This window comes from Phalaenopsis equestris, unplaced genomic scaffold (assembly GCF_001263595.1).
Source record: "Phalaenopsis equestris unplaced genomic scaffold, ASM126359v1 Scaffold000421, whole genome shotgun sequence".
In the NCBI taxonomy this organism is placed as follows: domain Eukaryota; kingdom Viridiplantae; phylum Streptophyta; class Magnoliopsida; order Asparagales; family Orchidaceae; genus Phalaenopsis; species Phalaenopsis equestris.
Genome location: NW_018164862.1, coordinates 769,070 through 782,293, shown reverse-complemented (window position 1 = coordinate 782,293; position 13,224 = coordinate 769,070). Strand labels below are relative to the sequence as shown.

General features: G+C 32.1%; 1 protein-coding gene across 2 annotated transcripts; it reads right to left on the bottom strand.

The window, feature by feature from the left end:
* Positions 1-1,785: 1,785 nt before the first annotated feature.
* Positions 1,786-12,425, bottom strand: LOC110027273 (BTB/POZ domain-containing protein NPY4-like). 2 transcript variants are annotated; one of them, XM_020728624.1, is made up of 5 exons: positions 11,947-12,425; positions 11,107-11,577; positions 9,126-9,195; positions 2,644-3,765; positions 1,786-2,483 (listed from the first exon to the last, which is right to left on the bottom strand). In XM_020728624.1, the coding sequence occupies exons 2-5, from the start codon at positions 11,166-11,168 to the stop codon at positions 1,941-1,943; spliced, it is 1,797 nt and encodes a 598-aa protein (XP_020584283.1). In that variant the 5' UTR covers positions 11,169-11,577; positions 11,947-12,425; the 3' UTR covers positions 1,786-1,940. The 2 variants fall into 2 exon arrangements, with proteins under 2 accessions (XP_020584283.1, XP_020584285.1); XM_020728626.1 differs by lacking the exon at positions 11,947-12,425 and adding an exon at positions 11,766-11,783.
* Between the last annotated feature and the right edge of the window lie 799 nt (positions 12,426-13,224).

The window sequence follows — 13,224 nt, the reverse complement described above, 5'->3', positions numbered from 1 at the left end:
ATTATCAATTTATATGTGCTTGTTGTGAGCATAGAAGATAGGATTATTAGCCAACACAATTGTTGAAGTGTTATCACAAGAAAAAGTTGTAGGTATGCCCATAGGATTTTGAAATTCAGATGGTAGTCTTTGAATCCATATGACAAATGTTATTGCCAAATAGGGTGCCCTCTTTTGTAGAGAATTTAGCTAGTATTTTTTTTTTTTGAACTTTTCATGAGATCAGATTCTCACCGTATAATGTACAATGACCTAAGACGGATCTTCTAGTAATCAGTTCCCCTGCCCAGTCCAAATCAGAGTAAGATTGAACTGGTGAAGATTTGTTGGTAAAACAAAGTCCATGAGTTGTAGTTCCATTCAGATGTCGGTGAATATATTTGATTTGTTGGAAGTTTTCATTTGTTAAAGAATGCATATGTTGACACACCTTATTAACAACACAAGCTATGTCCAATCAGGTGGCCGTAAGATATTGTAACAAGCCTGTGAGTTGTCAGTAAAGAGTTATATAAAAAAAATGGTTGTTGTGTGCCTGGATTGCTAGGGACCTTAGAAGAGCAGGGATTAAGTATCTCTTTGCAATTCTGAATTTCAGACTTGTTTAGTAATTCTAAAGTATATAGAGCTTAATTTAAATGATAACTTGATTTCAACTTGTGAAATTGAAAGTTGAGGAATGTTGTAATGTCCCACGTCTCCTAAATTTGAAATATTTTATGAAGTAATTTGAACAGATTTTGAATAAAATTCAGATTAATATTTGTTATGAAAATATCATCCACATAGATAAGAAAGAAAATCATAACACCATTTTTTTGATATATAAGAAGAGATCGGTCTGTTTTGCTGAAATTAAAACCTTGTTGAACTCGATATGTAAAAAATGTAGAGTTCCACTGATGGGGTGATTGCTTTAGATATTATATAGATTTTTGTAAGAGACAAGCATTCTGTGGATTTTGTTGAGCGCGAAATCCTTATAGTTGAGGCATATGAACAACTTCTTCTAGAACCCCCAGAAGAAAGGCATTTGACACTTCTAGTTGAAGGTTATCCCAATTGTTTTGCATAGCCTTCGTCTCAAAGATTTGAATGGTAGTCATTTTGGCAATCAAACTAAATGTCTTAAGATAGTTAATACCATATTCCCGTTTGAACCCTAGAGCCACCAATCTCTCGCAATAGTTTGAGTGCGTTTTGATTTTATAGGCCCACTTGCATCCTATCACTGTGTAATCTGAAGGTGGGGAAACTAATTTCCAACTTCTTGCTTTTGAAGAACTAGGAATTCAAGGGACATAGCTTCTTGCTACATTTAGTAGGAGAAACACTTGTTCGTAAAAAACTTACTTTGATTTGATATGACCTTAAGAACTTCAACATGACAGGACCTTTGATTCAAATCAGTTTTCGGTATAGTTTGAGTATCTAATGCTTGCTTTCTGCTATCTTAGTGAAGATTAACCGAGTAGAGGCCTTGCTTGCCTTGTTCGTTTTGAGATCCTTTATTTGATACCCAACACTACAAAAAACAATTTAACATAACCATCAAACAAATACAAACCTTTCAACTTTAAGCAATTTTTTTCAATATACCTTCAAATTTTCACACAAGATCTAATACCTGCCTAATCACAAGATTAGAGAATTATAAAATCAATATCTAACGTTTAACCTTCTGATCAACAAAAAAACAAGAATTACACAAGAAACCCATAGAAGGCAAAGTGAAAGTTTTGAAACTATAATATACCACAGAAGACTGATCATGAAACTTTGCGGCAACAGTTAATTATACAAATGATGAGAATTCATACAATTTCTCATAAACTTAAAAAGTGCAAATTTACTTCTTTTTTCTCTCTATAATACATGTAATATATCCTTACTCGCCTACCAAAGAACCACTGCTTCTTTCAAATAAATAAGCAGCTCTACTATGAAACAGAATGCCTTCTATTCCTTAATGGAGTAGACTTTGACTCTTCTGGTTTCTCCAAATCTGGACTGCCTGTGGTATCAGAGCCACTGCCTCCCTTGTTCGGTAACAGCTTCCCAAATATCTTCTTCGGCATGGCAATGGCCTTCACCCTCTCGCTACCTTTGTCCTTGCTGGCTTTGTTCGAATCACCACTGCTGTTCCTATGGCCGGCCTTCATTGCACCATTAACCAACACCATGCTCTTCAAGGATTTAATGTCTTCAACTGTTGGTACAGAGTCCATGTTCTCCTCTGTTACGACTGATCTCAGGCTTCCGTTGGAGCCGCTTCCGATCTCGGCGGTGCCGGAGCAGCCATTGCATGTGGTGGCCGGAGGGGCGGTTGCTCTTTGCTGCTCAAAGTAGAGGACCTGCACCACCACACGCAGTGGAAGACTCTCATTCTGTATAGCATGAGCGCTGGCCTCCGGGGAAAGCTTTCTGCAATCCATGATGCTGCAAAGCTTCTTTCTTTCACTCTTGCTGAGTTCTTGGTGCTCCTGCTCTCCCCCAATGGAAGGAAACAAACAAATCACATTATTCAGGAAAAAAAAAACATATCTTTAAGTATTCTTGAGAAAGAACATTAAATCTGTAAATTATAGAGATTCTTCAGAAAGACGTTTGAAGAAGAATTGAACTTTCAGCATGAAAAGTTACCTTCATATATAAATCAATGGCCTGGTAGAGTTCATCATGCACTGGCCTTGCATCAGTTGGTATTATATTAGCAAGTTCCATGAATTTTGTGAGGGACTGATTAGGGTCCTTCGCAATCTCCACTAGATATCCATCAACCAATTTCCCAACAGCTATCTTTGTGCCATGCAAAACAAGATCTGGTTCCTGTCTCTCAGCCAGAACAAACTCCCTCACTATACTAAGAAACATTTGCACATCATAAATTGTGTCTTCTTCCTCTCCAAGAGCAGGAAATAATAGATCAGACAAATGTGCTTCGTCTAACTGCCTTCCAATCTTCTTCACCAAATCCATCTTTATAATCTCACTGCAATTCAGCATTGTTGCACTTCCCAGTAGCTTGAGAAGGAACCTGCATGAAACCGAGCCTTTCTCTGATGGCAATAGCCCAACAATAGCCTCTAAAATCGACGCACTTTTCACAAAATTGCATCTTTCAGCCGCTTTGGCTTTCCCAAAAGCTGGAAGTTTTCTATAAGCATAAGCTTTCAGTGCTTCCCCTATCACCTTTTGCGACACTCTCCCCTTTGCCTTAATGGCTGATAAAACCCTTGAATATAAATCCAAATCAAGCTCGCATAAGTCCTCAATCCACCAATCCTTCGGCCCAGACTGCTGTCCTCTAATACCATTTTCAGTACTGATCAATCTCTTTCTGCTGTACGTGTATGACCAGTTAACCTTAGAAATATCCATGCAAGCCTTGGAAGCTATTGAGTCAATGCAGTGGCTTACTAACTCGAGGTCCTCAGACCATGGTAGCAGAGATGTAGTGCTCTGAAGGACAAGGATGGAGTCTCTCCATCCCCGCAAGATGCCGGTGCTCAGGAAGATTTCGATTTTATAGACGAGATTGCCTTTCTCGACTGTCTCGTGCATTTCGAGATACTCCGCCGCGCAACGCACGGCGACGACATTGTAAGCATTGAGGGTAACGACCATGCCGTAACAAAACTTGGCACATATTTCGAAGGAAGCAGGTCCTCCTGGAATGTCGGGGATGTGAATCTCATCAATGTTTTCTTCGCTAGCAGAAACCACCAGCTTTTGCATGAGATTGCTCTTTGACAGAAGGGGGAACTGAATTATCCATCCGTTGAGAAAAATAAGCAAAGCAAATTAGACTACAAACAGTAATCAAAGCGTACTCAATCAAATAGAGCTTCAGATAGTGAAGTCCTGAAGATTCAAATCAATGACGTAGTGTAGGCCAAATAAATGAAAATGGTCTAAGAAATTCACTCAAAACATTAAATTTTATATTTAAAATATATTAAATTCAACTATTATGAAGGGTGTATTCTGAAAATAAAAGAGTTAGTTTTTCAAAGATTGAGTAGTGAGATCCAAAAGGCTGGAGGTGATACAGTTAGATTAATGGGATCCATCCCTCAATTATTAAGTATTTTTGGGTTGCATTACCTTTATTAATGATTGTACCAAAAAGTATGGATTCATTTTATTAAAACTATATTTTTTATGCTTACAACTTTTGTAGAGTAAATTTGATAGAAATTAGAATTATAAATAAATATAAGCGCCTATGAATTAATCATGATGAAAATATGACCATAGAACCCATAATCACTCGTGAGATTTATATAGAAAAAACGATTAAAAATTTTTCATAGCAAAATAGAATAACTAAGTGGTTGAATATAAACACTGTCATTGTCGGGTCCAAATCATCGGATGCAGAAAATAGAGGGTAGCGTTAGGTAGCCGACACCCAATATAAACTTTTTTATCAAAAAATCAAGACATGAATATTTTAAATCATTGTTTAAATGCTAGATCGTCCCCTAGAAGCGATGTGTTGTATGTCCTGCATAAAATGAAATATGTGCAAAGGTTGCGACACCGGCACCCGGGTGTAGTGTCAAATAAGCAAGATTTAAATGGACACATTGATAGAGTGAAAGAAAATTTTAGAAATAATCATGATGGCTACGGTTTTGCATTGATTGATGAAGAAAGTAGAATTATACTAGATTTTGTTTTAACTTATGATTTTATTATTTATAATTCTTTATTTAAGAAAAGAGATGAGTATGTTATTGCTTGTAAAAATGAATCTAAGACAACACAAATTGAATAATTTTATTATGAGAAAAAGAGATGATCTAGAATATAAAGCTTGTAAAGTCGTTCCAAGTGAAAATTAAAGTACTTAATAACGGTTATTAGTTCTATTTTTTAAGATGAAGAAATCTTGAAGTTCACTCTTAATCTTATCATAGAATTAGGGGCACATAAAATACACAAATAAAATTATTTTTTTTTTAGTAAATTTCAAGATTTCAAGACTTAGGATGTTCACGAAGAATCTAATTCTATTTGGGATAAAATAACAAACACTATTAAATAAGTGTAAAAGATCTACTTAGAGAATCAAAAAAGAAAACTTTTTATTAAAAAAAATAATTGGTGGCGGAATAATAGTGTGTAAGAAAAAATAATATATAAGAAGTTATATTATAAAAATGGTATAAATGCAAAATTTTATAGAACTGTGAAAAATATAAAGCAGCCTATAGGGAGTCTAAGCAAAATTTTATAGAACTGTTTTTACAGTCGCATTAGGAGATTTTTGAGTTTTTTGGCTTACTAAACTCTTTAATATTATTTGAAGAACTAAAAAGATGTCTAAGTCAAATAAGAGTATTTTCCCATTTTTAAGAATAAAGGGATGCACAAGAGTGTGAAAATTATAGAAAAATTTAGTTAATGTGTCATACTTTAAAATTATGGGAGAGTGTAATTGAACATAGGTTAAGACATAATAGAAAGATATCCATTATCAATTTTTATTTATGTCGGACAAGTCTATTATGGAAGCTATATATTTATTGAGAGGTTTGATGGAGAAGAACAAAGAAATAAGAAGGATTTACATCTGATTTTTAAGGTTCCAAGAGAAATTCTTTGGAGAGTTCTAGATAAAAAAGGTGTTGATATGATGTATATTCAAGTCATTAAAGATATATATACTATAATTGTTACTTGTGTTCGAGACCAAGTATTTTCCTATTTTAGTTTTATTACATTAAGGATCGACTTTAAGCTATATATTTTTTGCTTTAGTTATGGATGCTCTTATTTGACATTTACAGAAGGATGTACCTTAGTGTATGTTTTTCATTGATGATATCCTTCTTGTGGATAAGTTTAGAGAAAGAGTTCAAGAAAATTTGAATTATGGAGGTCCACATTGTAATATAAAGGCCTTTGTTTGAGTAGATCTAAAATTAAACACATGGAATGTAATTTTATAGTAATACCTCTAGTGGTAGAGTTGTAACTATGGGGGATCAAATCATTAAAATGTATGAACGCTCTACATAGTAATGTTATAGATGTGGTAGAGTTTTATAGTAATACCTCAAGTTTGTTGCTCAAAGTATGGTGATATAGATGTGAATGTTATTAGTAGAATTCAAGTTGGTTGGTTAAAGTAGAAGAATGTTTCGGGCTTATTGGCCACATTAAACATCGACGATCTGATGATCCGATTAGAAGAGTGGATGTTTTAGATTCAACTTATGTTAAGGCAAAGGTAAGCCAAAAAAGACTTGGAATATTGTATAAAAAATGATCTTAATCTATTAGAATTAAATGAAAATATGACACTCAATAGGACACAATGAAGAATAATGATTAGTGTTACCGACACCACTTAGTGTGATAAAAACTTGTGGTTGTTATTGTAATAAAGTGTTTAAATACAACTATCAATGAATGTGTAAAGAGTATGAGATTGCATGTAGGTCTTCTAAAGGCCTTTTGGGTAATGCAATTAACTCGACATATCTAATCAATCAAGTATTATTAGTTTGACTCAATTTTTGGCTTCCTAAGGAAACTTAGTGAAAAGAAAATATTATCACATTTAATGATTTTAAATTTTTTATCATATATTGACTTAGATCCGATCACTAGAGATAATTTTGACTACAAATTGAAGGAGTGTTACTTCACTAGATATCGTAGATATAAATTCTAAGATGGCGAAGGAAATAAATTATTAGAAATATTAACTTCAATCAATATGCATTATAAAAATAAGACATACAGTACAATAAAAGACATTTCCACTCCCTAGCATGTTAAACTAAAGAAGGCAATTTTCTAAAACTTAAGCTAGAAAACACGTAAAAATTTTTAAGAGAAACTTGAGCCTAATACTCCTATGATCCAAGTTAATAGATCACATAAAAACTCACAAACCAACAAACAATTATTCTCCTTCATATTATTACTTGCTTTTTACAGATGCAGAAGATTTCGAATTATACAATGAAACTATAAAGGTAAAACATTTCGTCAAGTGGGAACTGCTATGAAAGAAAAGACTAATCTTTTTATAACAGTAACACCAAGACCACTAAACCAACAAACATTATTCACCATATTATTACTTATTGATATAAATGCAGAAAAGTTTGAATAATACAATGAAACAATACAGGTTAAATATTCTATCAAGTGAGAACTTGTTATGAAACTAAAGTTAACTAATTATAAAAAAGCATCACAAAAAAATGGATATAAAAAGTGAAAAAGGCATAAATAAAAAACAAAGAAAACAAGACAAGGTCAAAAATGGATATTAAACTTATAGAGATATATATTTTTAAATAGTTAAAATAATGACTATTCATTTAATATTAAGCATTATTGTAGCAAGAAAATATACACTGCTAACAGATAAATATTAACAAAACAACGTTTCTCTAAAGCGACTATGACGAATAATCTATATGGGGCAACCAAAAAAATTTATTGAACCAGGAAATAAATTCTTATGTAACTAAAACCATTCATTGCTTAAAGCAAACACATTGCTAATGTTACCAAAAGTTTGATGAGTTCACGCACTGGATTGAAATTTGCATATGTAATGTCAACTACAACTATTATGTTAAAGAAACAAGAAAATTGTATTATTTTATTATTACATGTAGATAATATATTAATTATCTAAGATGACACGTAAGAGATCAAAGAACTAATAATATAAATGTTAAAGGAGTTTGACATGAAAGATTTGTGGAAAATAAAAAAAAAACATTTTCGTAAAGGGAATAGATCGTAATATAAGGCCAAATGTTAAACATATTAAGGGCAAAAATTATAAGTATGTCATTCATTGAGCACTTAAAGTTATCTAAGAAATTGATGATAATGATTGAAAAAAATAAAGAGCACATGGCTAATCTCAAATGCATTAGTTGTCGATTTTCTTATATAGAAGTACATATATTACACAAACAATACATGTCTACTAAGGAAAAGAATGTTGAGAAGATGTGCAATGGACATTACACAATTCAAAATACTTTATCAAATATTCTTTATAGTTTAAAAAACGACTTAAAACTGGTATATTAATTCAGACTCTAATCTGGAGATTAACGTGTTGAGTTTAATTTCATTAATTTTTCTGTCTAAATTTGATGTTGTTTTTAAGATTTATGACTACCCATATAAGATTCATTCACATTTATTTTTTAAAATTGAAACTAGATAACTCAATTCACACTTGATCTTCCTAGATGGAGGCTACATAACTTTTTTCTTAATTTATTTTTCAAGATGATAATCGTCAAACTCAAGCTTTTTCCCTACATCATGTCTTTAGCACTATATAAAGACAAAATCGTATTATGTTGAACATCTAATAATCATAAGTAAATAAAGAGAACGAGAGAGAAGAAAAAGAGAAGGAAAAAGAGGAAGAGACTAACATTATAGAAAAGGACATAAAAAGAGAAGAAAAAGTAGAATCAATGCTTTGCTCTCCACTTCCAACTCACATCTTCACAGCTGGTTTGATGTTCCCTCTAAATCATTAATACATTAAAGTGATATTATTTTGCTTTATTCATATAAAGTGTTATCTCCAAGCGCCTCTTTTTAATGTTTGTAAAAATTTGAACTGTGTGAACATAGCCACCAGTGAATCTCTACGAATCATATAAAATTGCCACATATTTAAAATCTTTAATGCTATGTTATTACTAACCTAACAGTGTTTGCCCCTAAAAAAAACAGAATCTATGAAATATTTTTTAGGCAAATTGCAATAATATTCTGATTATTTATTTTTTTTTACTATTTTATCACAGTGCTAACCTTCCAGTACTAAAAGGATATTATCTCCTATAACTCTAACTTGTGCAATTTGTTCAAATTTATACCACTGTAGATGTAAAAGATTTAATATTTGAACCACTTAAAATTTCTCCGCATTATGAGAACTAAGATTTTCATGCATTTTTTTCTCTTAATATTTATTCGGCCTACTTAATCCATTTAACATTGTCCTTAACATCGGAATAATAGCCTAAATAGCCATGCATGACTGATACCTGATACGAGAAGTTTGTTCAAAATGAATTTATCAAATAAAAAAAAATCAGTATAGTTGTTTTCATCACCTTGTGTAGAAAAAACTTCACATCTCCCACTTTTACAATGATGTCACTCGCCAACTCAGTTGCCACAAACCTGCAAAGGCAAATGTTTTATTTAAACAGACATAAACCAGAAGAGAGGAAAGAGAGTTAGGAAGGAGGGGCATTGAGACGGCCAACCATTAAAAATCATTTGGCCCCCAAGTGGAAGCTCAATAAAATTTTATTTTACAATTGTCTTTTTTTTGCTCTCCATATTATTATGAATAAATTTTGCTGATTTTATAACAAGTTATACAGTTGATAATCAAAGAAAATTACAGGCACAGAGAATTTGCTTTCTAATTTCTTCGCTTCTTATCATCTACAATCCATGATGAAACCAACAAGTCGCACAGATCTACTCTGTAACATAGAAACATATCTATTTATTCTTCAGACAAAAGAAACAACAAAATCAATTATCATTCATGTCCCATGATATAGAAAATTTAGTTCAAAAAACGTTATTTTGAATTAGTCAGCCAAACAAGATTGATAAGGCTGTTGTGCCTCCTGCAGAAGCAAAAATCAGGCATGCAGTCTCCAAGAAAGCATGGTGGCAAATAGAACAATGTGCTTTTTCATAACAAGTTGGGAAAAATTTTTAATTAATAAGAAGGCAGAAGATAAAAAATCATCCCTTATACTTGAAAAATGTTTTACAAAGAATATGGCTTAAAATTTGAACCAAAAGGAGACAAAGCGAACATGTTCTTTTCAGTAATTTTTCTATATTTGTAGAATTAAAATTGTATCACGGCCGTTAGTCCATGAATTAGAACATTGTAATCATGGTTTCTTCTTTCGAATAAAACTATAAAGTTGTTGATTCCTTCCATTGTTCTTGCTCTAAAATAATCTAGATGTCTTTATCACTAAACAAATCCAGAAATCGTAATTAGATTTTACTTCTATAAGTGAGTTCAAGAGGACAGATCCAGAAAATTTGAAGGAAATAATGATGCTTCAATAAATAAAAGTGAAAAAAAATCATGTAGCATGCATCATTAAAAAGTGTAAATCGCTTTCTAGAGAGTGTTAAAACACTTTTAATACATGGAAAAAGAGTAAGAAATTTGCCAACGAAGTGGACATTTGGGATCACTTTTGTTATTTATGTTATTTTATATATTTAATTATTTTATTTTGTTTTAAAATAAAATATATTTGGCATATTCAAAAGGGTTTGAGATGTTTTTGAAAATACTCAAAATTGTCTAAAAGTGGTTTTGAGTGTTTTAAAAATGCGTTGATTTAAAAACAAAAAACAAAAAAACAACAAAAAAATAATTAATCAAACATATTTTTAAAAATAAACGCAAAGAAATAATAATAATAATTCAAAAAATCCCAAAAAGACCCTAAAAGTTTTACAATATTTTTTTCTCTCAACAGTAAATATAAATAAATTGGGTCAATGGTGAACTATGGATGATATTACTTTTTCTATAATAAATAAGAAATTGCAAACTAATATTGATCATCACATAATAGTATAAATAATGATAACGATGATAATAATAGAAATAATAATAATAATAATAATAATAATAGCAATAATGACTATATCAACTTATCCTGCAAACTAATCATTCGATGGTGTTGCAAAACACACTAATCATTTGATGGTGTAGCAAAAGAAAGGAAAAAAGAAGCAGAGAAACTGCCATAAACTGCTGTTTGATATGCCACCAAATATGAGCATCAAACAATACGGGATCAAACTTCAAGAGCATCCCTTTCAGAAAAACGTAGATTTATACCTAAGCACTAAATCCCTCAGCTAAAACCATTTAAATCATTTTGTCCATAAAACAAGTCATAGCTATCAGCTTAGAAAACTAGAAACTTCACTTTGCCAAATGCAAACAAGAACAAAAAAGACTTTTTTGCTCCGTGAAGCATTACAATGAAAATATGTTTCAGATCCAACATTCAAGATTAAATTTTTAAGAACTCTTACATATTGTTGTCGCAATCTGTTTGGAAGGAATCGGGCTTCGAACCAAGCTTCATAAACTTCATCTTCTTAAATTCAAAAACACGACTTCGATAAAAGTTTCAGAATATGGAGAACAAGAAACTCTTCTTCTCAACGCAAATTGAGGCAGAAGACAGAAAGCAGAAGAAACGTCTCTTCAACTTTTTCTTAGCAGATAACACAAGACATGGAATCAGAGAGTGGACTGATGGACGAAGATGAAGAACAAAGCACTGTGTAGGCCAGCGAGCAATAATTATAAAGGGGAGACAACCACGAGCACTAAACTGACACCGTAAACATTACTCCATGCGTTTAATGAATGCGATTTTCTTTCGTCAGATTTGATTTGATTTTCTTTAAAAACTTGTTTAAGATCCAACGCTTGATCATTCAAGAAGGCTCAAACCCCAACATCCAAATTCCTTCAATTAACTCCCGAAGTCACATCTCCTGCAGAAAAGCAAAACAGCACCTCGAAGTAAGGAGAAGAACACAATGAAAGCACAGACACAGCGCATCTTTCCATTATTTATGTTTTTGTTTTCAAACAAGATAGTAGATTGTAGAGCATATGCTTAAGGAATCTCATCAACTTGCAGAAAATAAAGTAGACCAATATGTTAAAAAAATAAACTTACTAAATACGCCACCAAAAATTAAATGACTAAAGATTAACTTAGAGGAAAAGGGCCCGGAAGAAGAAGAAGGAGCAGAGGATGGTGAAGTCGAACCGACTATGAAAATGCAGAAAGAATCCAGAACCAGCGCTTGAATAGAAAAAACAAACTTTTAAAAGAGGGAAAACGAGAGGAGAGCCACCTTACAAAGCCATTGCCATGGCTTCTATGGTTGTCTTCTATAAGTAGGCATTCTCCACACCAGCATTCAGCAGCAGAGACCCCATCATGCTCCCTCCATGGAGTACACCTGCTCTCTGCTCCCTGTCAGTCTTCCCGGGAAAACAACAAACAACCTCACAAACTAAAAGCAAACAGTTTCAGAAAAAAGAAAAAGAGGAAGAAACCGCAAATCTAACGACTTCAGCCTTCTAACAAACAATCACAAAGGCCAAAGCTTTCATCCGCCATCCAACTCCCCTCTCCTCTCCTCCTCTCTACTCAGAACTAAGTGGAGAGAGAAGCAGGCATATAAACTTCTAATTAGTCTCCCTTCTTTACTTTTCCGACTCCTTTCTCTGCTTTTTATTGCGCCATTTATTGTTCTTTATAGTCTCCTGACTGTCCATTGAGAGCTACACGAAGAGAAACTCTGCCTACTCGATTACGAAAATATCAGAAATGAATAGTAGATACGGAAAAATTTCGACTTTTTCTTTTCACTTTTCATTGGATTCCTGAAGATGCGATCATTAAAGCTTCTAAATTTTTTAATTATATCCGTTTATATGCTTTCTTTTATTTTATACTGCCTGCTGCTGATCACTTTTTCGATAAAAAGGATTCAACTTGGTTCATTTTTTGTAACAGTTGGTCAAAAAAGAATGTCAACAGCTCTTTTTTTTTTCAGTTCTTCTTTTAAATTCAGTTCACGAAGGCTGCACTCAGAATTAACACAACTTTAGATTTTTTTTTAGCCTAACTCATCTTCTTCACATTGCACGCCTGTCTCTTCATGAGTTCATAATCAAGTAAAATACTTTTAAGTTAAAATTACTTCTGTAATGTCAATGTTTGGTATAGACTATAAAGTGTTAACTCAATTAGATGCATTTCATTTTTTTAATTTATTTATGAAAAAATAAAATCATTAAAATTTGACCTTTTATAACTGCATTTAATCATCACCTAAGTTATTGGACACCGAAATATTTGTTGAAGTAAATCTCTTAGTGCTAACAAAAAAAAAAACCTTGCTATACTCTTAGGAAATGTTTTGAAATAATTTTATCTTTTATTTTTTTTTTTCTTTATTTTTAAAAACATGTTTATTAGTTATGTTTTTAAAATGTTTTTGTTATTTATTTCTAAAAATAAATAAATATATTTTTGAAAATATTCTAAATAATTTTTGCATATTTAGAGTATTTTCAAAAATAACCATGTCTAATTAAATTTATCATATATGTTTAGCTTCAAA